Source organism: Vanrija albida (assembly GCF_041260175.1).
Source record: "Vanrija albida strain AlHP1 chromosome Unknown contig_2, whole genome shotgun sequence".
Taxonomy (NCBI): Eukaryota; Fungi; Basidiomycota; class Tremellomycetes; order Trichosporonales; family Trichosporonaceae; genus Vanrija; species Vanrija albida.
This window is the reverse complement of record NW_027191421.1, coordinates 3,832,353-3,857,238: the sequence shown is the minus strand read 5'-3', so window position 1 is coordinate 3,857,238 and position 24,886 is coordinate 3,832,353. Positions and strand designations below refer to the sequence as shown.

At 66.5% G+C, this 24,886-nt stretch overlaps 14 protein-coding genes across 14 annotated transcripts; 6 read left to right on the top strand and 8 right to left on the bottom strand.

Annotated features, from left to right (window-relative positions):
* Positions 1 to 74: 74 nt before the first annotated feature.
* Positions 75 to 2,020, bottom strand: Q8F55_003236 (uncharacterized protein; the record flags this gene model as incomplete). Its single annotated transcript, XM_069351783.1, has 6 exons — positions 75 to 92; positions 130 to 777; positions 809 to 973; positions 1,011 to 1,195; positions 1,228 to 1,931; positions 1,965 to 2,020. The coding sequence occupies 6 exons, from the start codon at positions 2,018 to 2,020 to the stop codon at positions 75 to 77; spliced, it is 1,776 nt and encodes a 591-aa protein (XP_069212169.1).
* A 414-nt stretch (positions 2,021 to 2,434) lies between these two features.
* Q8F55_003235 (uncharacterized protein) lies at positions 2,435 to 2,912 on the top strand (the record flags this gene model as incomplete). Its single annotated transcript, XM_069351782.1, has 5 exons — positions 2,435 to 2,511; positions 2,545 to 2,559; positions 2,592 to 2,669; positions 2,704 to 2,827; positions 2,868 to 2,912. The coding sequence occupies 5 exons, from the start codon at positions 2,435 to 2,437 to the stop codon at positions 2,910 to 2,912; spliced, it is 339 nt and encodes a 112-aa protein (XP_069212168.1).
* A 461-nt stretch (positions 2,913 to 3,373) lies between these two features.
* Positions 3,374 to 4,838, top strand: Q8F55_003234 (uncharacterized protein; the record flags this gene model as incomplete). The annotated part of the gene is made up of 3 exons (XM_069351781.1): positions 3,374 to 3,505; positions 3,538 to 3,991; positions 4,024 to 4,838. 3 exons carry the CDS (start codon positions 3,374 to 3,376, stop codon positions 4,836 to 4,838), a joined length of 1,401 nt encoding a protein of 466 aa, XP_069212167.1.
* Positions 4,839 to 4,964: 126 nt separating this feature from the next.
* Positions 4,965 to 6,831, bottom strand: Q8F55_003233 (uncharacterized protein; the record flags this gene model as incomplete). Its single annotated transcript, XM_069351780.1, has 3 exons — positions 4,965 to 6,286; positions 6,324 to 6,601; positions 6,635 to 6,831. The coding sequence occupies 3 exons, from the start codon at positions 6,829 to 6,831 to the stop codon at positions 4,965 to 4,967; spliced, it is 1,797 nt and encodes a 598-aa protein (XP_069212166.1).
* A 771-nt stretch (positions 6,832 to 7,602) lies between these two features.
* Positions 7,603 to 8,913, top strand: Q8F55_003232 (uncharacterized protein; the record flags this gene model as incomplete). The annotated part of the gene is made up of 2 exons (XM_069351779.1): positions 7,603 to 7,747; positions 7,781 to 8,913. The coding sequence occupies 2 exons, from the start codon at positions 7,603 to 7,605 to the stop codon at positions 8,911 to 8,913; spliced, it is 1,278 nt and encodes a 425-aa protein (XP_069212165.1).
* Positions 8,914 to 8,962: 49 nt separating this feature from the next.
* Positions 8,963 to 9,706, bottom strand: Q8F55_003231 (uncharacterized protein; the record flags this gene model as incomplete). The annotated part of the gene is made up of 3 exons (XM_069351778.1): positions 8,963 to 9,293; positions 9,472 to 9,619; positions 9,691 to 9,706. 3 exons carry the CDS (start codon positions 9,704 to 9,706, stop codon positions 8,963 to 8,965), a joined length of 495 nt encoding a protein of 164 aa, XP_069212164.1.
* A 1,424-nt stretch (positions 9,707 to 11,130) lies between these two features.
* Positions 11,131 to 12,727, top strand: Q8F55_003230 (uncharacterized protein; the record flags this gene model as incomplete). Its single annotated transcript, XM_069351777.1, has 4 exons — positions 11,131 to 11,338; positions 11,380 to 11,446; positions 11,498 to 11,553; positions 11,616 to 12,727. 4 exons carry the CDS (start codon positions 11,131 to 11,133, stop codon positions 12,725 to 12,727), a joined length of 1,443 nt encoding a protein of 480 aa, XP_069212163.1.
* Positions 12,728 to 13,249: 522 nt separating this feature from the next.
* Positions 13,250 to 15,211, bottom strand: Q8F55_003229 (uncharacterized protein; the record flags this gene model as incomplete). Its single annotated transcript, XM_069351776.1, has 7 exons — positions 13,250 to 13,490; positions 13,524 to 13,635; positions 13,670 to 13,860; positions 13,897 to 14,043; positions 14,080 to 14,718; positions 14,752 to 14,941; positions 14,992 to 15,211. The coding sequence occupies 7 exons, from the start codon at positions 15,209 to 15,211 to the stop codon at positions 13,250 to 13,252; spliced, it is 1,740 nt and encodes a 579-aa protein (XP_069212162.1).
* Positions 15,212 to 15,948: 737 nt separating this feature from the next.
* Q8F55_003228 (uncharacterized protein) lies at positions 15,949 to 16,939 on the top strand (the record flags this gene model as incomplete). The annotated part of the gene is made up of 2 exons (XM_069351775.1): positions 15,949 to 16,154; positions 16,189 to 16,939. 2 exons carry the CDS (start codon positions 15,949 to 15,951, stop codon positions 16,937 to 16,939), a joined length of 957 nt encoding a protein of 318 aa, XP_069212161.1.
* A 23-nt stretch (positions 16,940 to 16,962) lies between these two features.
* Q8F55_003227 (uncharacterized protein) lies at positions 16,963 to 18,366 on the bottom strand (the record flags this gene model as incomplete). Its single annotated transcript, XM_069351774.1, has 3 exons — positions 16,963 to 17,319; positions 17,357 to 17,719; positions 17,782 to 18,366. The coding sequence occupies 3 exons, from the start codon at positions 18,364 to 18,366 to the stop codon at positions 16,963 to 16,965; spliced, it is 1,305 nt and encodes a 434-aa protein (XP_069212160.1).
* Positions 18,367 to 19,123: 757 nt separating this feature from the next.
* Positions 19,124 to 19,639, bottom strand: Q8F55_003226 (uncharacterized protein; the record flags this gene model as incomplete). The annotated part of the gene is made up of 1 exon (XM_069351773.1): positions 19,124 to 19,639. One exon carries the CDS (start codon positions 19,637 to 19,639, stop codon positions 19,124 to 19,126), a length of 516 nt encoding a protein of 171 aa, XP_069212159.1.
* Positions 19,640 to 19,882: 243 nt separating this feature from the next.
* On the bottom strand, positions 19,883 to 21,040 carry Q8F55_003225 (uncharacterized protein; the record flags this gene model as incomplete). Its single annotated transcript, XM_069351772.1, has 3 exons — positions 19,883 to 20,158; positions 20,193 to 20,314; positions 20,440 to 21,040. 3 exons carry the CDS (start codon positions 21,038 to 21,040, stop codon positions 19,883 to 19,885), a joined length of 999 nt encoding a protein of 332 aa, XP_069212158.1.
* A 485-nt stretch (positions 21,041 to 21,525) lies between these two features.
* Positions 21,526 to 22,614, bottom strand: Q8F55_003224 (uncharacterized protein; the record flags this gene model as incomplete). Its single annotated transcript, XM_069351771.1, has 3 exons — positions 21,526 to 21,707; positions 21,741 to 21,842; positions 22,011 to 22,614. 3 exons carry the CDS (start codon positions 22,612 to 22,614, stop codon positions 21,526 to 21,528), a joined length of 888 nt encoding a protein of 295 aa, XP_069212157.1.
* Positions 22,615 to 22,881: 267 nt separating this feature from the next.
* On the top strand, positions 22,882 to 24,635 carry Q8F55_003223 (uncharacterized protein; the record flags this gene model as incomplete). The annotated part of the gene is made up of 2 exons (XM_069351770.1): positions 22,882 to 23,041; positions 23,149 to 24,635. 2 exons carry the CDS (start codon positions 22,882 to 22,884, stop codon positions 24,633 to 24,635), a joined length of 1,647 nt encoding a protein of 548 aa, XP_069212156.1.
* Positions 24,636 to 24,886: the final 251 nt, after the last annotated feature.

The following is a 24,886-nucleotide window of genomic DNA, read 5'->3' as shown; positions in this document are numbered from 1 at the left end:
GAGAGCGGGTCTTGGGGAACTGCTCGGCACTGACTACGACTGCATCTGCATGACAAGTACAACTATGACCCCTCTCAGAACATGACGTGCGTCTGGGTCGTTGTCAGTAGTGACCAACCCCCTCCCTACCTTGTAGAAATCCCGCATGGCAAGGTGCACCGCGCCGCCATCCAGCTGCGGCGCCGTCCCGTTCCCCAGCCAGCTCATGCTATGCTTCATGCCTCGGGCCTTGACCCGCTCCCACTCAAAGTCCTCCCACCGGGGATCCTGGAGCGCGACAAACGAGTGCGAGCCCGACCCGGGCCAGATGGCGCGGATGATGCCGGTATCGGCGTGCTTGTACCACGACTTGCAGTTGGTCGTGAGCACCGTGCGCGCAAAGTAGTCGTCTGTGAAGGCGATAAAGTCGTCGACGGCGCGGCGCTTGGCCACGAACGAGGCGTACCCGTCGCGCTGGCACTTGGCGATCGCCTTGGTCATGTACGCGCACTGCTGCTCTGCGACGACAAGCAGCGAGCCGCTCCCGACGGCCGACTGCGTCGTGAGGAGGTTGAAAGAGTTTGGCAGCTCGGCGGCAAAGAGGCCGAGGTACGTCCGCGCCTCCTTGGCCCACACGTCCTGCATGTTGCCATTGAGCCCGTAGATCGGGAACGCGGGCCGGAAGGACACGTCGAAGCCCGTCGCACAGACAATCACGTCGAGCCCGTGCTCGGTGCCGTCGGCGGTTCGGATGCCCGTGGGTGTGAAGCATTCGATGCGGTCGGTCACGAGCGAGCACTGCGGTCAGCGCGCACCCGACCCCACTCACATTGTCCTGACACAGCGCCTCGAGGTACCCCGGCCCCGGGGTGAGCCGCTTGCACCCGACGGGAAAGTCCGGCAGGATGGCGTCGCCGACCTCTGGCTTGGCGGCCGTCTTGTGCCGCAGGATCTGGGTAAACTTGGCCGCAAAGACGTCCTGGAGCGGGTGGTTCTGGCGTCAGACGCACCCCAGCTCAGCCCAGGCTCACCCGCAACGTCAGCTCGTGCGTGGACCCCAGGTCCTCCTCGATCGCGGTGCGGAACAGGCGGTACACCTCGGGGTTGCGGAACTGGGCCAGGTCGCCGTCGGTAAAGTGGTAGTTGCTCTGCATCGGCTTGTCTCGCGGCTGGAGCTGCTGGAGCATCTTGGACCCCCACCCGGCCGAGAGCCACACTGGCGTGAGCGCCGCCCGCACCTCGACGTACACTTGCTCCGGCCAAAGTTGACGACGCTCTTCGCCTTGCGCTGCAGCGCCGGCACGAGCTGCACGCCGCTCGCGCCCATGCCAATGACCCCGACGCGCTTGTCCTCCCAGCTCCAGTGCGGGTCGTTGTCCAAACCCGCCGCCTTCCAGTCGCCAGAGTGGACCAGCTTGCCGGCGTAATCCTCCCGCCCGTGGATATTGCTCGGCCACAGCGGCTTGGAGAGCAGGCCCGTGGCGAACACGACAAAGTCGGCCTCGTCCTCCACCACGGCCCCCGTCGCATCGTCGCGCACGCACACGACCCACTTGTCCCGTGCGGCGTCCCACCGCGCCCACTGCACCGAGTGCGAGAGGCGGATGTACCGCCGCAGCCCGTAGCGCTCGGCCACGTCGCGCAGGTAGCCCGAGATCTCGGCCCCGGGCGCATAGTACGCCGACCAGTCCGTCTTCTCGGCAAAGCTGAACTGGTACGCGTGCGCGGGCACGTCGCACGCCACGCCCGGGTACGTGTTCTGGTGCCAGACGCCGCCAACGTCGTCCTGCCGCTCGTAGATTGTCAGGTCGTAGTTTTCGAGATTTTCCTGGAAGTGGATGGCGGCGCAGAGGCCACTGAACCCCGCCCCGATGCAGATGATCTTGACGTGGCGCGCCTCGCGGATCGGGTGCTCGTACAGCTCTGGCGCCCAGGAGAAGTCCATGTGCGCGCTGGGGTGAGCGGGCAGGGTGCGGGGGGCTTACGGCTTCTTGTACGACCCGTTGGCGACGGTGATGGAGATGCCTTGCGTTGCTGCCATGGTGGTGGGCTATGCTGGCGAAGGAGGAGGGCGACGGGGAGGTTATGTATCGGCGTGGTGACTGGGGCGCCGTGCTGGCTGCAGCTGGGAGCGAGCGCCGGTCGGCGTCGCGCCCATCGACGTCGGCATCGGCATTCCCAACGTCAAGCGCCTATCTCTTGACCCGAGCCCAGCCATGGTCTGCTGACGGTGGATAACACTGCGCCTGGGTAGGAAACGGCAAAGACAGTCGTGAGACCATTCGGGACTCCGGGATTGTTGACCCGACCACAACGGCACGTCGGCATTGTCTCGCCTCAGCTGACCTCGCAATGCCGAAGTGGTCTCACGCAGCGTTCACTGCACATAACTAACACCAGTCTCCTCGGCGTCGGACACAACAGCACGACTGCACACCTACTCGCCCCCACCGCCATGCCCAAGACAATGACCAACTTCCACCCCTCCGAGGAGGTGGCGGGGGAGCTGATCGACGGGCTGATCACGGACCGGTGAGTCGAACTCGTCCGCGGCGCTGACCCCAGCGTGCTCAACTTTGAGTGAGCTCCGACCTGGGCCAACTAACCCGCAGCAAGGACACGGCCAACGTGACCCGCATGCAGACGTACGCGCCGGGCTGGAAGGCGGGTGCGCACTCGCACGACTACTGGTGCGTGTTGGCAGCGGCGGGGCTGACCCCGCAGGGAGGAAGTCCTCGTACTCAAGGGCCGCATCTTCGACGAGACGCTCAACCGCTGGGTCGAGCCGGGCGAGTACGCGTGTCGCCCTCCGGGGCAGGTTCACGGCCCGATGGAGGCTGGGCCGGAGGTGGGCTCTGCTTGGAGGGAGGGTGCTGACCGCGCCACAGGGGGCAACTGTGCTCCTTATCAACACGAGCAGCTGGGGCAAGTGATAGGAGAGGCTAGGGCAAGAGATAGCACAGGTTGTAGATGTGATGCAGGTGTGCAAGAGGGCAGGGAGCTTATCGTGGGCATGTCGACACCCTGGGTGGTGGCCGCTTCCAATCGCCGTGGACCAGAGTGTCACAAGCTGCTGCTGCATGTCTTCTCCACCTCGTCCCCCCTGAACAGCCTGAACCAGCTGCCGTACTCACCTGATCCCAACGCTTACCGCCCTCGGCGCCGCGCCGTGCACGTCTCTGCCGTGGCGGCGCGCACCGCGTATCGGCAGGCTTGGCGGCTTACTCGACAATCCCGAAGCCGAAGGACAATGCCGGGTGTGGGGTGTGTTGTCCATCTCCTCGGAATACCACTCCTGCCTTGGATCAACACTATCTCTTGACCCGCATACACGGGGTCAGGTGTTGCCCAGATATAAGGCGGTGCCGCGCTGCTTCTCCACCCCCCACGCACCATGAGCTACAACCCCGAGAAGATGGACAAGGCCGACGCCTACGTCAAGGTGGTGCACGCCGAAAAGGACGTCGAGGTCGTCGACGCCGTCTTCGGCGAGATCCACGACAAGGGTGGCCCCAACTACCGCAACGTGAGTGCCCTTCCTGTGCCCGCTGACTCCAGGTCGGGTGGCTCGGCACCACCGTCCTCATGTCCAAAGCGACGATCGGCATCGGCGTCCTCGGCATCCCCTTCTCGCTGCAGGTCGTCGGCCTGATCCCCGGCCTCATCTACCTCACGGCCGTGATGACCATCATCACGTGGAGCAACGCCGTGCTCGGCCAGTTTAAGCGCAACCACCCCGAGGTGTACTCGATCGCCGATGCCGGCCGCGTGATTGGCGGCCGGGCGGGGTACGAGTTTTTCTTTGCCGCCTTCCTCATCTACATGGTCTTCTGCTGCGGTAGCAGCATCGTGACGATCGCGACCGCCCTCAACGCCGTGTCCCTCCACGGCGCGTGCACGTCCGTCTTCATCGCCGTCGCCTCCGTCGTCGGGTTCCTCGCCAGCAGCGTCCGCACGCTCGGCAAGATGGCCTGGCTCGGCTGGGTCGGCATGGTCACAATCATGGCTGCGAGTGGGTCCCCCTGCCGGCCGCGCTGACCCCAGTCCTCACCCTCACCATCGCAGTGACGGTGCAGAGTCGCCCGAGCGCCGCGCCGCAGACCGGGCCTTGGGACAAGGACTTCCACATTACCCGCCACGCGACCTTCACGCAGACCATGTCGGCGATCGCGGCCTTCATCTTCGCGACCAACAACCCGCCGACATTCTTCGGGTTCGTGTCCGAGATGCGCGACTTCCGACTGTACGACCGCGCAATGTACACGACGCAGATCTTCGTGTGGTGCACGTACATGACGATCGGGACCGTCGTCTACGTCTACTGCGGGCAGTACGTCGCCATCCCGGCGCTCGGGAGCGCAGGCATGCTCATGAAGCGCGTGTGCTACGGGCTCGGCATGCCCGGCATGATTGTCACGCTGGCCATCTACTCGCACCTCGCCGCCAAGTCGCTCTTCGTGCGCATCCTCCACGGCTCGCACCACCTCAACACCAACACGCCGACGCACTGGTTCACGTGGCTCGGCTGCACGCTCGGCCTCACGATCGCAGAGTACATCATCGCCTCGGCCATCCCCATCTTCGGCAGCCTCGTGTCCCTCATCGGCGCCCTCTTCTGCCCCATCGTCGGCATCATCCCCTTCGGCGTCATGTGGTACTGGGACAACTGGAGGACAGTGCCTGCCGACCGGCGGACCCCTCTCCGCCGCCTCAAGCTCGCCTGGGCAATGGCCGTCACCACCATCGGCTGCTTCATCCTCGTCGCGGGGACGTACGCTGCCGTGCTCGACATCAAGGCCAACTCGTCCAAGTCCAAGCCGTGGGGGTGTGCCGACAACTCAAACTCTGTAGTGGAGTAGGGCAGCAAGGGGCTAGGGGTTGGGAATGAACTGGGACTGAGGCCAAGTTGTACGCAGTTGTCTGAATGGATATCATCTTGTTTCTACAGCCGAGGGATATCCAAGCGACCTCTTATCCCGAAACCACTACTTGATGTCCTTGGGCTTCTCGTGGACACTCGCCTCGTCGCTGTCGCTCTTCTCGGCGTCCTTGTTGGACTGGTCGTCACTGAGGCGGGGGTTGTCCAGCCCAAAGGTGAAGCCAAACAGCACGACGGCCACACAGATGCCGGCAATGCAGATGATCCTCTGCACGTCGCGGTACGCGCCGTCGACGGCAGCGCGCTCGGGCGAGCCAACCTTGTACTGGGCGATGAACTTGATCGGGTTGCCGTACACGCTGAGCGCGAGCTTCTCCGCACCGGGGATGTTGGCACGCTCGAGGCCGGCCTGTAGCTTGCGGGGCATCAGGTTGGTCCAAATACCGCCGGCCATGGCGGCACCGATGGCAGCTCCGACCTGGAAGCAGGCATTGTACATGGCCGTAACGATCGCCATGTTGTCGTGCGACACGACGGCCTGGAGCGCCGTAGTGGTCGGGTACTGGATGAGGGCGTTGGCGACACCGAGAACGACCTCACCGCCGACGAGACCGGCAAAGTCGGACACCGAGTGCCCGCCACGGTAGCGGATGAGGAGGCCGAACGCCACCATGTAGAGGATGCCGCCGGCGATGATGAAGGGCTTGAGCTGGCGGAAGTGGCGGACGGCAAAGCCGATGAGGATGCCGACAATGGTGCTGACAAACGACGTAATGTTGCGGACACGGGTCGCGGCCTCGACCGACTTGCCAAAGGCGACGACGAGGGTGAAGTAGAGATACGAGCCCTGGGTGCTGCTTGACGCGATGGAGAAGAGGGCAATGGCGAGACCACAGAGGATGTGGCGGCTGCGGAGGAGCTTCTTGGGCAGCATTGGGTACTTTGCATACTTGACCTCCCAGACGATGAAGGACGGGAGGGTGACTGTGAGGCCGATGATGAGGGGGGCAAGAACGGGGGCGGTGCGCCACTTGGCGGCGTTGCCTCCACCGAGGGTGAGGGGGACGAGGATGAGGGCGAGGCTGCTGGCGATGAGGAACAGGCCGACGATGTCGACCTTGATGAGGAGGTCGAGCCAGTTGGAGGGGCTCGCAAGCAGCTGCGGCGTCGACTTGATGCCGTCGAGGCGGCCCTGCTTCTTGGCGCGGAGGAGGCCGAGGAGAAGCGGCACGAACACGAGCGCCGTGGTGAAGGGGTCGACGATGGCGGGGATACCAAAGCCCCAGCGCCAGGTCGTGTTGTTGAGCAGGCCCTGGGCGACGTTGCCCGACACCCACGTGTTGATGAGGAAGGGGACCGACGGCGCGTGGAGGAAGATGAGGCGCGAGCGCATCGACGAAAAGTCGGACGCGACGGCAAAGATGAGCACTGGGGTCAGCGGCGCTGCGCCGCGCTTCGTCCTCACTGTTCTGGCCGCCGAAGCCGAAGGTATAAATCACAAAACCGGCAATGTACGAGCCAAAGTTCTGGGCCGCCGCGCACACGATCGTGCCGAGGAGGAAGAAGAAGGTCGAGATGAAGAGCACGAATGGGCGGCCGACGTAGTCACACAGCTTGGCGTAGACCGGCTGGCTGGCCGAGCCGATGCACGCGCGGATGACGGCGAGGGTCGCCGTCTGGCCGGCAACGTTCCACTCGGACACGGCGAACGCCTGGAACGTTGGGCGGGTCATGCCGTCGAGGCTGGGGTCAGTGGCGCCTACGGGACTGCCTCACCCGCGGTAGTAGCAGAAGAGGAAGAGCGCAATCCAGAAGAACCAGCGCTCCCACGTGCGCCACACGGCGGCCACGGCCTCGATACGCGCCACACCCGGCGCCGTTGCGTCGCGGTGGGCCGCGGGCGCGAGCTCGCCGTCGCCGGCAGCGTCGAATGCCGCCGCGGGCGTCTTGTCGGTCTTGGCGGTCGTTGCCATTTTGCTTGGGGTCAGTGATACGCGGGCAGGCGGCTGATCATCTGCCCATGTTCTTTATGCACCTGCTCCTCGGGGGCCTTCGGAAAAGGGACGAGAAAAGAGCTAGACCACGGCTAGGTTGACGGCCGATGCGCGCGACGACATTGGCGCCAACTTGGCTCCACTTGGGTCGTCGACTCGGGTCGCCCGGTGCCAAGAGCCATGCGCATTCCAGCGAGAGCTGGGTCGCGAGCTGGGTCGTGACCTGGTTCGAGGAGCAGGCACCATCGCGGACGCCAAGGGGCCACGAGGAAGCCGCGGCAACTGGGGAAGCGGTGGCAACTGCTCTGGCGAGAAGCGACGGAGCCGGGGTGCCGACGAGTCGTAGGGGTAGATGTCACGGGGCGCGGGGGTGCTCCGAGCTGGCCTCGCCTCCCCCGCCTCGAGCTGGACGAGGGTGCTGCGCAGCGGAAAAACGGCACTACGATAGCACCTCGTGCCACTGTTTCCACGGCACGCACGTCCTTGGCAGCCGCAGCCGCGGCAAGGCGGCGGTCGGCCGACCGGGCGAGAGGCAGCGCTCGAGACTTGACGCGGGATTATCAGATAAGATCGTCGGCCGAAGCGGGCAATCGCGGGCTCTTGGCGCCGAATGCTGTCTCACTACATTTATTCCATGTCGCGTTAACATCGACCCATGTGAGGACCCGTGCATCTGCGTTTGCGCGATATAGACCGCGCACGAGGCGGGCGAGGCGGATGCACACCCAGCTCCAACTTACGTGAATCACAATGACTCTGCAGGCCACGCCACCGCCGAAAACCGTCGTCGTCCTCGGCGTAGCGTATGGCGGCATCGGCGCGCTCGCCACCCTGGCAAAGCTGCTCCCCGCCGGCTGGCGCGTGCTCGGCATCGAACGCAGCACGCACGCGCACCGTAGGTGCCGCAGTAGACACCGCTAACCCCCAGACGTGTACGTCTTCCCGCGCTTCTCCGTGCTGCCGGAGCACGCGCCGCGCGGCCTCGTCCCGCTCGTGAACGCAGTGTACGGCGGCCGCGTGACCCCCGGGCCCGACATCAAGCCGGGCAAGGGAGCCGCCGACGCGTCCCCCGGCACAGAGCACGAGCTCGTCCGCGGCGTCGTCACCGCCCTCACGCCCACGAGCGTGACCTTCGCACTGCCCATCGACGGCGAGTTCCCGGCCGACCTCAGCGGCGCGGAGAAGCGCACCGTCGAGTTCGAGTACGCCGTGTACGCGCTCGGCGGGGTGCTCTCGGCGCCGAGCGACGCGTGGGGCGGCGGCCCGGGCCGCGACGTCGTCCCCGGGCGCGGGAGCAAGCCCGGCGCGGTCGGCTTCATCCGCGCCATCCACGACAAGATTGCGGCCGCGCGCCGCGTCCTCGTCGTCGGCGGCGGCGCCCTCGGCATCCAGTTCGCGAGCGACATCAAGGCTGCGAACCCTGAGAAGGAGGTCACGCTCCTGCACTCGCGAGCGCGCCTCCTCCCGCTGTACCACGAGGAGCTGCACGCCGCCGTCGTGAAGCGCCTGGCCGAGCTCGGGGTGCGGACTGTGCTCGGCGAGCGCGTCCTGCAGTGGCCTGAGCGCCCGCTCGACGTCGACGGGAGCGACAAGACTGTCACTACCGACAAGGGCACGACGCTCACCGCCGACCTGGTGCTCGTGTGCACTGGCTCCAAGCCGAACACGGCCCTGTTTGAGGGGGTCGACGCCGGTGCCATCCTCCCAAACGGCCTGATCCACGTCGAGCCGACGCTGCAGGTCGCCGGCCGGCGGCACTGGTTCGCGATCGGCGACTCGGCCGACAGTGAAGGCATCTTCGCCGGCCACGAGAGCTACGCGCAGGGCTCGTGCGCCGCGCGCAACGTCCTCCGGCTCATCGAGACGCGCGAGGGCCGCGAGGCGACCCCGCTCGAGGAGTACAAGGCTGGCCCGGCGCGCATCAAGGTGTCGCTTGGGATCAACGAGTATGTGGTGGGCACGGCCGACGGCGCGACCAGCCACGACGACGGGCCGGCGGACATTCACGCCAAGCTCATGTGGTCCCTCTTCGGCGTCGAGGACAAGGGCGACGACGAGTAGTGCTGGCTGTTGGCTAGGCTATATGTATCCATGACTGCTACGCTACATCCTACACCTCGAAGGGGAGCTCGAACGTCCACTTGGTCTCGACGACGTGGGGCTTGGCGGCGTTGGCGAGCGCGTCAAGGTCGGACGTGTTGGCCAGGCCGTCGGGGTAGACGTGGGCAGCATAGTTCCAGGTGTAGCCGCCGTGGCCGCGGATACCGCGGAGCTCGCCGGTCGAGGTCTCGGGGATAATCTTCCACTCGACGTGGATGTGGCCCTCGACCGTCTTGCCCGTGGCCTGGGCAGCGAACGAGCCCTTCTTGCCGAAGACGGCGCCGTCAAATATGGTCTGGCCGGCGAACGACGAGTCGAACGGGTTGTCGGCGTGGTGCGTGCTGCGAGCGGGTGTCAGCGGCTTTGCTCGAGTGTGAGGCGGGGTCGCGTGCACGGATGGGATCGGAGGTCGGACGGCACGGCGGCGCCAAGAGGCCGAAGCCGACCGGCCGGCGAGGCCCGCCAAGCCCACGTCACTGTCCGACTCCGATGCGACGATCACCGGCCCGATGCACTCACGAGATGTACTCGGCGACCGAGAAGCCCTCGACGTCGCCCTTGAACTGGCGCTCGGCGTGCAGGACGGACACCTTGATCTCGTCGTTGAAGGGCTGCGACGTCTTGAGCGCCTCGGGCTGCTGGAGCGTGCCGGTGAAGTGGGCGGTGGCTGGGGCGAGCGTCAGCGCGTCGAGCGAGCGGCTACAACGGGCACGAGACAGCCCACACGGCACCACTCACCGTGGATGGGGGCCATTTTGATTGTGCTAGATGCTGTATGCGATGCGATGGGATGGTGGGGAGAAAACGCCATGCCGTCGCACGGCCTTTATGCACGTCCAGCCGGGGCGCGCCAAGCTCTTGCCGCGCATGCTGTCGAGGCTCTGGAGCATGCTAGAGGATTTGTCTCGCTAGGCAGGCTGCAGAAGCCACGGCGCCCGCTGCCGCCTTGGCTTGATGGCGTACAGGTTGGAGAGGCTGATGGCGTCAAGAGTCGCCGTTGGCAGCCGATGGTGGCGCGGTATGGTCCGACGTCGAGCTCGTGGTGGTAGTGGTTCAGAGATCGACAAGCCGGTCGGCATCGAGGGGCCGAAGGTTCCGACGGCCTGAAGGCGCGACTGTGGGCGTGTCTCGCGTGGCATTGGTGCCGAGGGGTCGAGGGAGCGGCGGGGGAGGTAGGGTTGGGCAGAGTGGGTCCAGCTGGCTGGTACGCCCTGTCTGTCGCGTCACTAGTCGGCGCCTTTGCATGCTTGTTTGATGATTACTTGCGCCTAGTGCTTGCTCCCGAGGTCGTCTAGAGCTCGCGGCCCTCTGGTCTCCCCCCCCTGCTCCCCGCGGTCCTGTCGATCGGGCACTTTGTAAAAGTTGCAGGGGGATATGTTTGGAGTTGGATTGTTTGGCAAAGTTGAAGGCCGCAGTCGTCCTCGGGGCTTGTGCCTTGCTCTGCTTGTGAGTGCTCGTCTCGTCAGTGCCAAGGTCCCTCAACTTTATAAGCAGACATCGAGCTCGGCTGCCAAGCCTTGCGAGCCTGGTGTGCACGTCACTCGGCTACACGTCCTAGGTCCAGTCCAGGACGCGAGGGAGGTGGGCACGTCGTGCATGCTCACCGCTCACCCCCCCGCGGCATGACGGCAGAGGAGCGCGCTGCATTCCCCTCTGGCGCTCCTCCTTGCCACCCCCTTCGCGTCGGTAAGGATAAGTGTGAAGGCACCGAGCAGCAAGCTTGAGCGCCTCAGTGCTCTTGCCCTCGCTCGCTCGCTTGTCGTTCTGCGCAGTCAGTCAAACGTCAGCAAGCGCAGGTGCGGGACAGGTCAGTTGGTTTCAGAGGTGACTGTTTGGGTAAAAGCTAGCAATGGAGGGGAAGGAGGAGGACGAGGAGGATGGGCGCGCTGCGCTGATCGAGGAGGAGCGACGGTGCACTGACTCCTCTCGCTGCTGCACCCGGGTTGACGCTCACACCTTCACCTCTTCCTCACTCTTTCACCTCGTCTCACTCTTCTCACTTCTTCCTCTTCAGCTTTGCTGCATTCCGCCCGACAACTCGCCTCGACAACGACCGCCGCAGCCGCCGTCGCCGAGCTCAACGGCAACCCACACTCTTTCCTTCTCCCGGTCGTCGGACGCTGAGCGCACTCGACCTCGGAAAACCTTCCTCCCCCTCGTCCACGCCGACAACTCACCATGCTCGCCGCGCACCTCGTCGCTGCCGCCGCGCTGGCCCTCGCCCCGGCCGCGCTCGGCGTGACCAACTACGCCAACGACTTTGTCGAGCCCGAGCGCATCCTCAAGGCCGGCTTTGACAAGTCGACAATCCTCGCCCAGCAGACGATTGTCCAGTGGGCCAACAACCTCAACAGCAAGGCTGTCAAGTCGGCCAACGGGTCGTGGTGTGCGTGGACCGCGTCGATGCCGACGTCGCTGACATTGCAGCCGTGGTGAACAAGAACTACCTCGCGCCGACGGGCGACAAGCACGACTACATGTCTTGGAGGCCTTAGTGAGTCGAGTCGCGTCAGCCATCCATGCACGCAGCATCCTAACGGCCCAGCTTCTGGCCCAACTGTGCCAACGCTGGCAACACGACCGAGCTCAGCTACGACGAGAGTGAGTTGACGCGACGCGGCCCGGCCCGCCTCGAGCGCGCCTCGCACCACTAACCCTCCCAGTGGTCAAGGTCTGCGACTTTGTCAACGACGACGGCCACCTCAACCCCAACGCGCGTCTGATCAACAACATTGGCGACTTTGACGACCTGGCCAACGCCGTGTGGTTCAACGCGCTCACCTGGGGCATCTCGCGCTCGGCGACCTACTCGAACAGAGCCATCCGCTACCTCGACACTTGGTTCCTCGACCCCGACACCAAGATGAACCCCAACCTCAACTATGCGCAGATGACGGGTGGCAAGAACGGCCAGGTCGGCTCGCACACGGGCATCCTCGACTTCAAGCCCATGGCCAAGATTGCGTCGGCCGTCATCCTGCTCCGCGAGGGCAACGCCGAGGGCTGGAACTCGACCTTTGACGGCCAGCTCCAGGACTGGGTCAAGGAGTACGTCTCGTGGATCACGACCGAGAAGATTGCCCTCGAGGAGAAGGACGCACCCAACAACCACGGCTCGTTCTACTACACTCAGCTCGCCGCCCTCCACCTCATCGCCGGCGACAAGAACGCCGCCGTCGAAACCGCCAGGGAGTACTTTGAGGGCAAGTTCAAGACGCAGATTCTCGAGAACGGTGACCAGCCCCTCGAGTCGGCGCGTACCCGCCCCTACCACTACCTCGCGTACAACCTCGCCGCGATCGTAACGACGGGCCGCATCGCCGAGTACGCCGGTGTGAGCTTCTGGAACTCGACCGCGGCGTCGGGCGCGAGCATTGAGAAGGCGGCCGAGTTTGCCATGGCGTACCCGCCCGGCGTGGACAAGGCCGACGAGCTGTTCCCCATCATCGGGGCGATCGCGTCCATCTACGGCGACCCCGAGGGCAAGTACGCCAACTGGCTCGACCAGCAGTCGCAGGGCAAGTACGTCGCCGACGCGTCCTTCCTCTGGAACCAGCCGCTGTCGGACAATGGCCACGCAAAGGGCAGCTACATCACCTTTGCCGGCCCTGGTGGCACCAACACCCTGTCGGCTGGCGCCAGCCCCACTGGCGGCACTGCCAAGAAGGGCGCCAACCCGTCGGCGTCGCTCGCTGCCATGACCTCTGCCGGTGTCAAGGTCGGCTTCTCATGGATTCTCTTCGTCGGCGCGTCGCTCTCGGCGTTCCTCCTCTAATGACACTGTAGATGATTACACATTCTATACACGACGGTCCCCGGCCTGGGGCGATGGATCAGGTGACGTGAGGGGAAGGGGGAGGTGATGGTGCGAGGGGGTGCGAGGGGGTGTTGAAGTGTGGTGTGGCCACCGCCGCTGCGCCAGGCGCCACCGGCGTTGATCCCTTCAGGTGCCCGCTTTTGGAACAGGCCCTGGGCATCAGCCGAGACTGCCTGCCCTGGCACATTGCACCCAAATCAGTCCGAGGCCATTGCCACTGCGATGATTTGTGCATACGATAAAATTAACCAAGGCATGGTACGTGCGAACTGTCCAGCAGGCCTGAGCCCGCAAAAGAGGCCACCATCGACCGTGCTCAATGACACTGATCGCGACTGATCGCGGTCGGGCTCAAAGTCCCTCGCCCCGTCGCCCTCGCCCCCTCTTTCGGCGCCGGGTCCCCCCGGATCGCCGGATCGACTCGGCGCGCGCCGCCCTGAGGCCGGCACGGAGAATGACGCGCCGACGCGCCGGACTCACTCACGCCGACATGCGGCGCAACTCGGCGACGACGCCCGCCCCCGCCGCATCGCGCTGCCACAGCTCCTTGCTCACGACGCTGTCGTTCATCCAGTCCATCTTGTCCTCCCTAAAGTCGTCCTGGATGACGCCGAGCGCCCCGGGCTGGATGCGCAGGCTGTTCTTGTTTCCCGGGAAGGCGTGCGCAGGCCAGTCGGGCAGGCAACCGTTGTTCGGGTCGGCAAAGTACGCGAACGCGATCCTGGGCGTCAGCTGGCTCACCCCCTTCACTCACCAGTAGTCCATGAGCTGGGTCGAGAGCTCGACCTGCGCGGCAGTGTAGTTGCCCTCCGTGCCCTTGCGCCACACGTCGCCGAGCACATACGCGATGTCGTCCGAGTGAGTACCTGGCGTCAGCGGTCGCACTCGAGTCAGACGCACTGCCCAGTTGCGGGCCTGCACCCGGCCGCGTCGCGTTGAACAGGTACGTCCACGTCTTTGCGTTGCCCGCGAGGTTGGCGTTGCGGATGAGCCAGCGGCGGCGCGAGTTGAAGGCAATGTCGGTGATGGCCGCGGCCAGCTGCTTGAAGACGACGGGCAGGCCGAACGTCGCCTCGCCGGTGCCGAAGGGGCTGGGGTCAGCGCGCCTACTCATGTACACCACTCACGCTCCCTCGGACGCGACGGCCGGCCAGCGCTGGAAGATGCCGTCGGCGATGGGCTTGGGCGGCGGGGCGGGGTAGAGCAGGCCCAGCGCGATGCTCGCCGCGCCCGGCGTGTCGAGCAGCTTGGACTGCGGGATGAAGGCCGTCCCCCTGGTGTGTGAGTGCCACGTCCACCGGGGTACTCACTCGTCTTTGGTGCTGCCGGTGATGAAGGGGATCTTTGCAATCTTGCCAGCGTGCAGCAACGCCGCCGGCGAGTCGGGGATAATGTCCCCGTCGATACTGGGCGCGAACGTAAACCCGAGGGAATACTCAAACTCGCTCTTCATCTTCTCCTGCGCGTCGAGCAGGTCGTCGGCGTCGAGGCAGCGCAGGCAGTCGAGGCTGCCCTCGCCCGAGCAGTTGGCGTGCTTCGCCAGCGCGTCATACGAGGCCTGCCACGTGCTCCCCGTCGGGCCGATGGGCGCCGTGCTCGCCGCGCCACTCTGCATAATCGCGCCGCGGAACAGCTTGGTCCTCGTATCGAGCAGCAGGTTGGCGATGGAGATAGCCCCCGCGCTCTGCCCGAACACCATCACCTTCTTCTTGCAGCCCCCGAAGCGGCGGATGTGCCGCTGCACCCACTGGAGCGCGAGGATCTGGTCTCGGTGCCCGAGGTTGGCCGCGCCGGCGTCGGCAATCTCCTTGCCGTACCCGAAGCCCCAGATGCCGACGCGGTAGTTGATCGTCACGAGGATGACGGGCTGGTCAGACAGCGCGGCGTAGGGCACGAGCGGTGCGCGGCTGTAGTACGTCTGCGAGCCTTCGACAAAGCCCCCGCCGTAGCTGGCGTCAGTGGTGCCACCGACCTCCACTCACATCCACACCATGACGGGCAGGCGCGCCTTGCTCCCCGCGGCGCCCTTGGGCGCGACGACAGTCAGCGTGAGGCAGTCCTCGTCGACGTCGGCGTCCCCGGACTGCATGCACGACTTGACGGGCTGCGTCGCGTCGATCGCCGCGCCGTACTCTGCCGGCTCGGGGCGGTTGAAGCGGTCATAGCCCAGCACTGGGGCGTCAGTGGCCGTGGCAACGCCGTCCGCCACCACCGCAACTCACGCGGCTTCGCAAACGGGATCCCCTGAAACGTCTCGACGCCGCCCTGCGCCCAGCCCGTCACCTTGACCTTGCGGCACTGGTCGCTCGTCTTGATGTGCAGGTACGTCGTGGCGGGTGTCTTGTCCTCGCACGCCCAGTCGGCGGGGTACTCTGGCGCTTCTTGCGCCGCCGCGCCGGCCGCGAGCGCGGCCAGGAGGAGGAGGATACTGCTCGCCTTCATGGTGGGGGTGGTGCTGCTCGCAGCACTGCCCCCTGCGCGGCTTATGAAGACGACGAGGTCGAGGTAGGCCAGGAGGCCAGGCTCGAGTAGACGCTTGCGGTGGCTGCGGCCGCCGCGACCATGCCCGGGGCCCACCCATCGTAGCCGAGTGCGGCGGGTGGGGTGGGGTGGGGGTCCCCACTGCTGTTCCACAGGCCACATAGGCTGGCGGCTGCAAGGCTCGCCGCTCGCTCCTCGGCCTCGGGTCGCCCAGAATTGTGGCGGCGGCGCTAGTGTCAGCCGTCAGCCGCATCACATGTACCCAGTCTCGGCACAGGCAGTCACTCACTGCACATGCATGAGCACGCTTGGCACCATCCGGCAAGGCGGCGTTCGGAATGAATTGAGCGTGTGCCCACCTGCACCCTCGCCCACCTGCGACATTGCTTCGACATTGCAAGTTCAGGCGAGGTTCATGCTGGCTAGACAGCCCAGGCGGGCAACTTGCAAGTCGCCGAGGAGCCAGCTGCGCAAGCGGAACATTTGCGTCTTGCGTCACTGTATAACTGCGTCACTGCATCTCTCTGGCCACGGGTGCCGCATGCATCCCCCCGCAGGAAGAGGCCCGCAGAGAGGTGCGGCATTGCACAAATCATGCGCGTCGCCTCCGATGACGACGCCGACGCACCCGGCATCTGCTCCCGTCGCCGAAGTCGGCATCTCGGCGACAACACCTCCTCGACTCTGCTCCATCCGACATGTCCAGCACATTAAGAATACCGCGCTCGCCCCTCCGCCAGCTCAGCAGCGCCCGCGCGCCCGGCACAGTCCGCGCGCTCGCGTCCTCCGCGCCCGCCCGCGCCTGGGGACCCAGCGTGGAGCCCGTCCCGCTGAGCTACGACACGGCAGTGCCGCGCGACCCGCGGGCGGCGGGCAACGCCATGGTGATCGCCCACGGCCTCTTGTGAGTCCCCCGCTCCCTCCGACGCTGACGATAGCGGCTCAAAAGCCAACTGGCGCGGGCTGGCGACGCGCCTCGCCGACGCCCTCGGCATCCCGGTGCACACGCTCGACCTGCGCAACCACGGGCGGTCGCCGCACGCCTCGCCGCACACTTCTCAGGCGCTGGCCGCAGATATCGGCGCGTTCCTGCAGCAGCAGAGCGCGCCCCGCGTCCATCTGGTCGGGCACAGCATGGGCGCGAAAGCCGCCATGGCGCTCGCGCTCAACCCCGAGCTGAATGGAAAGCTCGCGACCCTCACCGCCGTCGACATGGCGCCGACGTCCGAGCCCATCGAGCCCCAGTACAAGGGGTACGCGGAGGGCATGATGGCCATCGCGGCGGCTGGGGTCGCGAAGCGCGCCGAGGCGGACGCGCTGCTCGCGCCGTATGAGCCCGAGGCGTCGACGCGCCAGTTCCTCCTCACCAACGCGGTCAGCGTGAAGCGCGATGGCAAGAGCGTGCTGGACTTCCGCGTGAACCTCCCTGTGCTGCGGGACGCGATCGACACGCTCGGGGAGTTCATGTTCGACGCGGAGGACCCGGCACACCCAACATGGGACGGCCCGACGCTGCTGCTTTACGGCCGGAATGCCGACTACGTGCGCGAGGACAACTTGCCCGCGGCGAGGGCATTCTTCCCCAACATGCGCGCCGTGCCCCTCGACGCTGGGCACTGGGTGCACGCCGACCAGCCGGACGAGACGGTGCGCGCCATCGCTGCGTTTGTGGGGCAACACTTGAAGTAATGCATCGTGGATACGGCCGCGCGCTACAGCACGGTGGTGGGCCTGGAGCGCTTCCGCGGCGGGCACTTGGTCTTGGGCGCGGGCTTGGTCGCGTCGTCGCTGGGAGCAGAGGCCGGGGTGATGGGCGTAGCGGGCTTGGCAGAGGACGCGGGTGCATCGCTCGACGACGCCGTGGCCGTCGACGCCGTTACCACCGCCGCGGCCGCCACCCCGGTCGGCGCGCCGAGATGCGTCATGGCCGGCGTCGACACGGGGTTCGCCGCGAGCGGAGAGTTGCCTGACCCCTCCTCGGTGACTGTCGCTCCGGCGCACGCCATGATGTACATGAGGCCATTGACCACGCCGAGCTGGTACACCCCGGATCTCTGGGGGAAGGGGCCCTCTCCAATTCCGTAACGGCGCGAAGTGAGGACTCACCTCGCCCACGGGCACCGATGCCGGCGGGGTGAAGTGCTCGGCGCGCGTGTACTCGAACCACGGGCACAGCGGGCTCCGGTAGTCTGTGTACGGACAGGGCTTTGTGCGCTCGCTCTCCGACGATCCCGCCGGGTCCTGCGGGAACTGCTCGTTGTGGAACTCGGTCGTTGTGTATTCCTCGCACAAGGGCTCCACGTCGTTGCCGGCAGGCCCGCCGAGAATGTTGACGCATCGGTTGGTCACATAGATCGACTGCCAGGGAAGCGTGAAGCTCAGCCCTTCGGGGTCCGTCGTGATGATCGGCTCGGTCTGCGTCGTCGGGACGAGCGACGGTGCCGAGTAGGACGTTGTGGGCGAGAGGGACTGAGGCGTGGTGGGTGTTGGCCCCGCGCCGCCTGTCCGTCGCCTGGCGCGCCGACGCCGACGCCGGCCTCGCCGGTGTGGGTCTCGGCGGCGTTCGGTTCTTGGGTGGCGGACTCGGTGGCGGACTCGCTGTTCGTCGCAGGCGCGTCAGAGGGCTCGGACGCCGGGGACGGCACGCCCTCTCCTTCACTGGCATCGGTGGACCCCTCTGGCTCGCTGCTCGTCCGCGCGCCCGGCGGAGGCACGTACGTCGCCGTGCCGCCAAAGTAGCCCGACCCGCCGCCGACGACAGTCACGGCAAACGGCCCGTTGCCCTGCTGCACCGAACTCGGGAAGGTCACCCAGGAGGTGGTGTCCGGTGCGGCTGCGCGGTTTTCGTCGGGGCTGGGCTGTGCTGCGTCGGTCGGTGTGCCATCCGTGGGAGCGTCGCTGGGCGTGAAGTCATCGGCAGCGTCGCTAGGCGTGGTGTCGGCTCCGTCGCCGTCCTGCGACGCGCCGCCCAGCTGTCCGACGCCGGACATGTCGCCGAGGCCGATGTCATCTTGCCTTGGGGTCAGCACGCCCGAGATCAACACCCACCGCTTGACTGGCCGCGTCGTCGCGCCCGAGAGGAAGAGGAGGAGCGAGAGGGTCGTGAGTGCGCGCATTGTGCTCGATGCGGCTCCGGGGACAGCATCCCGGCTGGCTATTTATCTACGCGTCGAGCGCGCCGTCGCCAATGTCAACAACAGTGAAGCGTGAGGGGACACTCTGCCCAGGGTGACACCAGTCCCCTCGCACACACTTGACAACGTCCCAACCTGCCAGCAGTCTGAAACAGGTCGAGCAAGACGCGTTCGTATGTAGAGTGTGGTGCCAAGACGGTTGCTCCGTCGTCATGCAGAACTCTATGCACACGATCTGGCCCGGGATCTGAGCTGCCCATTTACGTGACGTCGGGCCGAGGCACAGAGGCACCTGCCAGGCGCGTTTCAAAGGCGTCCTCGGCCGAGCATGATGCGTGTCGGGTTTGGAGGGCACGGGTTTGACTCGGACTTGCCCTGCCACTGGGTCGCGCACCTGCGGCATGTACGTCGAGCGCGCGTGGGCGCGGCACTAGTGGCAGAGCTGCGGACCCTCTGGAGAGGGGGAGTCCAACCGCACTTGATCGTCGACGAGCCAACGAGATCGCCCATGGCCTCCTGTTGCCGAAGGTGGGCTGCCGAAGGTGGGCTGCGGTACCAAACGCTGTCGCAGCGGGACCCGAGGTACGCCGAGTCGCAGTTGACGCGTCGCGGAGGTGCCGGGCGTCGATGCCACCATCGGCTTAGACGCGATCCCTTGCCCCTCCCTCCCCTCGTTCCTCGACCACACAAGAGGCTTGGCAAGAGCAGCGGCTCCACCGGCGTGCGCGCAGGCTACCAGCTAGAGCGCATCAAACGCTGCGTGGTATCGAAACACGCCGCGCGCCGCCGGGCCAAGCACCATAAAGTGCTCGCTCCACCCCTCGACCGGCGTGGCGACGCCCACTTCGTGCGCCAAGCGGAACCCGAAGCGGCCGTAGTAGCCCGGGCTGCCCAGTACGCCGACCGCCTCGTCCCCGGTCGCAGCAAGCGCGGCACGGACGAGCGCCGCGCCGACCCCGCGCCGCTGGAGGGGAGGCGCGACGGCGAGCGGGGCGAGCCCGAGCGCCGGTGTGTCCCCGATACGTGCGCGCGTGAGCAGCACGTAGCCGACGACGACGCTACGATGGACCGCTACGAGGGCGAGCGACGGGATGTAGGCTTCGCTTTGCCGGAGGGCGGCGACGAGGCCCACTTCTGGCGCTGGTGCGGGGAAGGCGGCGGCGAGGAGTGTCGCGATGGCGTCGGCATCGGCTGGCGTTTCGCGGCGGATTTCGACGGCGAGCGGGGTAGGACGGGCGGCGTCGGGCTCGGACATTGTCGTCGTCGTCTGCTGCGAGTTGATGGATGATGGAAGTGCAAGATGAGGATGATGGAAGGAAGGTCCATGTTGATGTCTCGGACGTGACGTCAGTCTGACCATATACTCGCCGTCGCCGTCGCTCGCTCTTGCTCGCTCTTGCTCCTATGTGCCGAGCATCACCCTCAAGACGACATGCTCCCCGGTGGGCTCGGTCTAGTGCATATAGTGTACAACATGTGCTCGCCCTCCCATGCTGTCCTAGTGGCCGTTCCCATTACCCTGGTACCCCTTCGCCTCGAGCAGGTGCCGCGAGTCCTTGACCCAGGTGAGGAGCGCCTCGACCTCCTCGGCGTCACCCTCTGGCCCATGCGACGCCGAGCCGACGGCACGGCCCGTCGAGCGCAGGTCGGCGGCCACGCGCTCAAAGACCGTCGCGAGGCCAGTGTACACTGTAGCCGGGGACGGCTCGCCGTCGGGCGGCAGGTCGAGCGCGGTGGAGATGAACTCGCTGACTTGGTCCATCTCGCCCGAGAACTGGCGTCAGCCGGGGAGCGGCGGGGCAACTCACTCTGTACGCGTTGGGGATCATGTGGTGGATCGTCCCACCGAGGTTCCACAGCCGGTCGGGCTGCGACTCGGCCATCTCCTCCATGAATGCGCGGGCCGTTCCAGGCGAGTGGGCGTTGGCAGCTGAGGTGTGAGCGGGTGCCAAACGGAGCGGGAAGCGCGGAGTAAGCCTGGAGGACGAGTTGCTCGCTGAGCAATGGATCCCCGCGCCTCTCCTCACCCCTTGCCGCCGCGCGGCCCAGACTCACCAATGGCCAGAATCGCCCCCAGCCCAATGTACCCCTTCGCCAGTCCCGAGTAGCTCATCTTGAGCGCGCTCGCCGCGCCCGCCCCACCATCCTGCATGACCCGCACGTCGAGCCCCTTGCCCGGACCGCCGCCGCTGAGTGTGCGCGCGACGTGCTCGAGGTCCGCGGCCCACTCTGGCGCGGCAGAGAGGTACAGCTTGGGCAGGTACTCGTCCTTTGCTGGGAAGCCGATGATTGCGCCGTCGAGGAGCGGGACGTCGCCGAGGGCCGCGGCCATCTCGGCCATCGTGGCCGGGTTGACGGCGTTGGCGTCGACGTAGACGGGCGGCGTGGTGCGCGGGTTCTCGTCCAGCAGCGCGCGGACGATATGCGCCAGGTCGAGCGCCGCGGCCGGGGGGAGGATGGAGATGATGATGTCGGCCTGAGTCACGACGTCGGGGAGCGGCAGGTTGTTGAGCCCGCTCGCGTCGGAGCGCTCTGTCGTCACGCGCGACCGCGAGGCGATGGACGTGAGCAGCCGGTAGGATGGCTGCGTACGGTGCAGCACCGAGGCGAGGGACGCGCCCATCGCGCCGGGGTAGAGAAAGGCGATGGCCGGCATGGCGGGGGGGGGGGGGGGGACAGGGGGTGGTGCGATGGAGAAGTGGAGGTCGTGCGATGGGGCCGGTGGGGCGGGCGGGCGGCTCGGCATCGGCGTCGGGGTATCGTGCACGCCGTCGTCGTCTATCTATGCGAGCGGCAGCGTCGTGGCGAGACCGATATCAAGAATGACAAGAAGGGCGATGGTGGCAAGAGGAACAAGTGACGGCACAACAAACAAGCGAGCCATGGAGCAAACTCAATGTTTCGGCCGCCGCCGTCATGACCGACTTGGATCCATCCATCCATCCTGCACCCACCCCCCGACCCATCCATCACATCCATCATGCATGCGCAGCTACCAGTCCCGCCAGCATCCCCGAGACGGCACTAAACTCTACCGCCGAGCCCAGCTTCGTCTCCATCAGGCAGGACCGGGGGCGGCGAGATCCGGCCCGCCGAAGCCGGCGGAACGCCGCCAGCTCCTTCCCCACTTCTCCGCGCCGCCTAGTCGGCCGTCGTGCCCCCATCGACGGCGAGCACCGAGCCCGTGACCCACGGCGCGTCGCGCACGAGATAGATGACGGCGTTGGCGACGTCGCGCGCGGCCCCGCGGTGCGGCCACGGCGTGAGGCGGCGCGCGGCGATCTCGGGGTCGGTCGGCTTGGAGCCCATGTTGATGGCGCAGTCTGGAGTCAGCGGGGCAAGCGGAGCAAACTTACAGCCCGGGCAGACGACGTTGGCAGCGATCCGGTCCTTGGCGTAGTCTATAGCTACGGTGCGGGTGAGGTTGATGACTCCGGCCTTGGAGGCCGAGTAGGCGGCTGGGTGTGGGTCAGCGGCGTCCCGGTCGCCCTGCGGTATCGGCGCCGCAGCGGCCCAGAGAGGAGAGACATTGCTGCGTCGTTGTCTCGCTGTTCGTTGCCTCCCTGCTCGTAGCCTCCCTGGTAGCCTCCCTGCTCGCTGCTGCGCAGCTCGCAGCTTGTACTCACCCTCGCTCGGCCCGCCCACCATGCCATGAATACTCCCCATGTTCACAATGCTCCCCCTGCTCCCCCTTGGCCCGTCCTGCCCCTCGACCTCGGGGTCACCCAGACGCACATCGACGTCCTCGTCGGCCGGGAGCTTCTCAGGCTCCTGAGTGAGCATCTGCCTAACCGCCGCGTGTGTGCCGTTCCACACGCCCATGAGGTTGACGTTGAACACGTTCTGCGCGAACGCCGGCTGCTCGGTGTGGATGCCGAGGTTGGGCGCGTCGGCCTGGTGCCCGATCGTGCCGGCGTTGTTGACCATGATGTCCAGGCGGGCCCTGGGCGACGCGGCGACGGCGAGGGCGATCGCCGCCTCGATGGACGCCAGGTCAGTGACGTTGACCTCGGCGAACGCGCCGCTCCCGCCGTTGGACACGATGAGCTCGTGGGTTGGGACGAGGGAGGCGTCGCGGGACACCGGGGAGAGGTCGGCGCAGACGACGTACGCGCCGAGACGGGCGAGACGGAGCGCGATGGAGCGGCCTAGGCCCGACGAGGCGCCGGTCACGACGGCGGTGCGGCCGGCGAGGGACGACAGGCTGGAGATGGGGCGGAGCGCGGCCATGGTGTGGGTGGGGAGCTCGACGTGTTAGGAGGGGAGTCGGCCCTCAACGACCCCGCGTCGCTATTTTATCGGCGTCGGCACCCAGGCGGCCGCGCGAGAGAGTAGCCGACAAACCCCCTCGGAAGGACCTCATCCGAACCCGTCGTCGCCGTCGGCGAGGGGGCTCCCCGGGCCTCCGGTCTCCGGGCGGACATAGCGGCTGCCTGTGGCCCGATGCATCGTGATATAAGCGGGGGAGGGGAGAGCTGGTGCATGCAGGCAAGCAGCATGGCAGAACACACAAAGGTCCTCGTCATTGGCGCCGGGGCCAGCGGCATCATCGCGGCCCACAGCCTCAAGGTCCGGCTCGGGGTGGATGACTTTGTCGTCGTCGAGAAGACGGGGTCGGTGGGCGGGACGTGGAGCGAGGAGATTAACAACTATCCTGGTGAGTGCGGTGGGGCTCCCCCGAAGTTGTGGCAAGGTCCGCCACCTTGGGGTCGAGGCCGCCCCGCGCTGCCCCACCCCGACTCGCTCGCTGACGCTCCCACCCAGGCTGCGGCGTCGACATCCCGTCCCACTTCTACTCGTTCAGCTTCAACCCCAACCCGGCGTGGTCGCACACGTACTGCCGGCACGACGAGCTGGCGGCGTACATGAACGCGACCGTGGACAAGTTTGGTTTGCGTGGCCACATCCGTCTCGGCACCGAGGTCGTCTCCGCCGCATGGACGACCAAGACGGCGGCGGGGCCACACCCTGGCTTTTGGCGGGTCGTCGTCCGCGACAGCGCCGGCACGCACACCCTCGACGCCGACATTGTCGTGTCGGCCGTCGGCATCCTCTCGACGCCGAAGGAGGTGGCCCTGGACGGGCTGGACTCCTTCCAAGGGCGGTACTGGCACTCGGCAGCGTGGGACACGTCCTACGACTGGCGCGGGAAGCGCGTCGCCGTCGTGGGCAATGGGTGCTCGGCGACCCAGATCATCCCCGACATGCTCGCCGACGGCGTCGGCTCCATCACGCAGTTTGGCCGCAGCACGCAGTGGTACATGCCGCGCGAGGACCCCCCGATCCCCAAGTGGCAGCAGTGGGCGTACGCCCACGTCCCGCTCTACCTCACCCTCACTCGCTTCTGGCACTACTACAAGGTCGACGCGGAGAGCATCACGCTCGAGACGAGCGCGCGCGCGCGCCCCTGGGTCGAGAAGCTCGCGGCAAAGGGCATCGCGCACATCAAGGCGACCGCGCCTCCCCACCTCGCCGACTCGCTCATCCCCGACTCGGTGGTCGGGTGCAAGCGCCGCGTGATGGACGGCACCAACAAGGGGAGCTACCTCGCCGCGCTCTCCAACCCGCGGCTGCGGCTCGTGCCCTCGCGCGCCGTGCGTGCCGACGCGACCGGGGTCGTCGCGGCCGACGGGAGCCGCGCCGACGCCGACGCGGTCGTCTTCTGCACGGGGTACACGCCGACCGAGTACCTCGTCCCGATGGAGATCCGGGGAGTGGGCGGCAAGTCGCTCCGGGAGGTGTGGGCCGCCGACGAGGGGGCCCACGCCTACGCCACTACCAGCGTGGCGGGGTTCCCAAACTTTGCGCTCGTGTTCGGGCCCAACTCGCTGCCGAGTAACAACTCGTGCATCTTCAAGGCTGAGTGCGGCGTCGAGTTCATCGAGCGCGTCCTCTTCCGCCCGTTGCTGGTCGAGCAGTCGGCGCGGGTCATCGACGTGCGGCGCGAGGCCGACGTGCGCTGGACTGCGGACATCCGCCACCGCCTCAGCAGCATGGTCTGGTCGAGCGGCTGCGCAAACTGGTACCTCAACAAGTGGGGGCACAACAGCACCAACTTTCCCGGCAGCGGCATGGCGTACCGCCGCATGCTGGTGACGACCACGCTGGCGGACTACGACGTGCAGGGGACGAATGGGTGGTGGGGGGTGTACCGCGCGCTGGATTTTGTCACGTACTGGCCGTGGGCAATGGCGCTGAACATGCTCCTGCTGCTTGTCGACGCGCTGGAGAAGCGGTTCCCGTTGTTGTAGAGTCGCCCATGCATTGTATTGTTCCCGGCCCGCATCCCGATGAAAGGTTGTACTTACCCGGTGGTCGGTCGGATGTGCCACATCCGAACCAGCAGCCTTCCCTCTCTCCCCCAGCCCGACCTTCCTCCGCTACCTCCCACCCGACTCCAACTCGCTCACCCCCGCCCATCCACCTCGCGACATCCCCATCCGCAATCAACAATATTCGCGAGCGCCATCCGCCACCGCATCGGTCAGTGAGCGATCATACC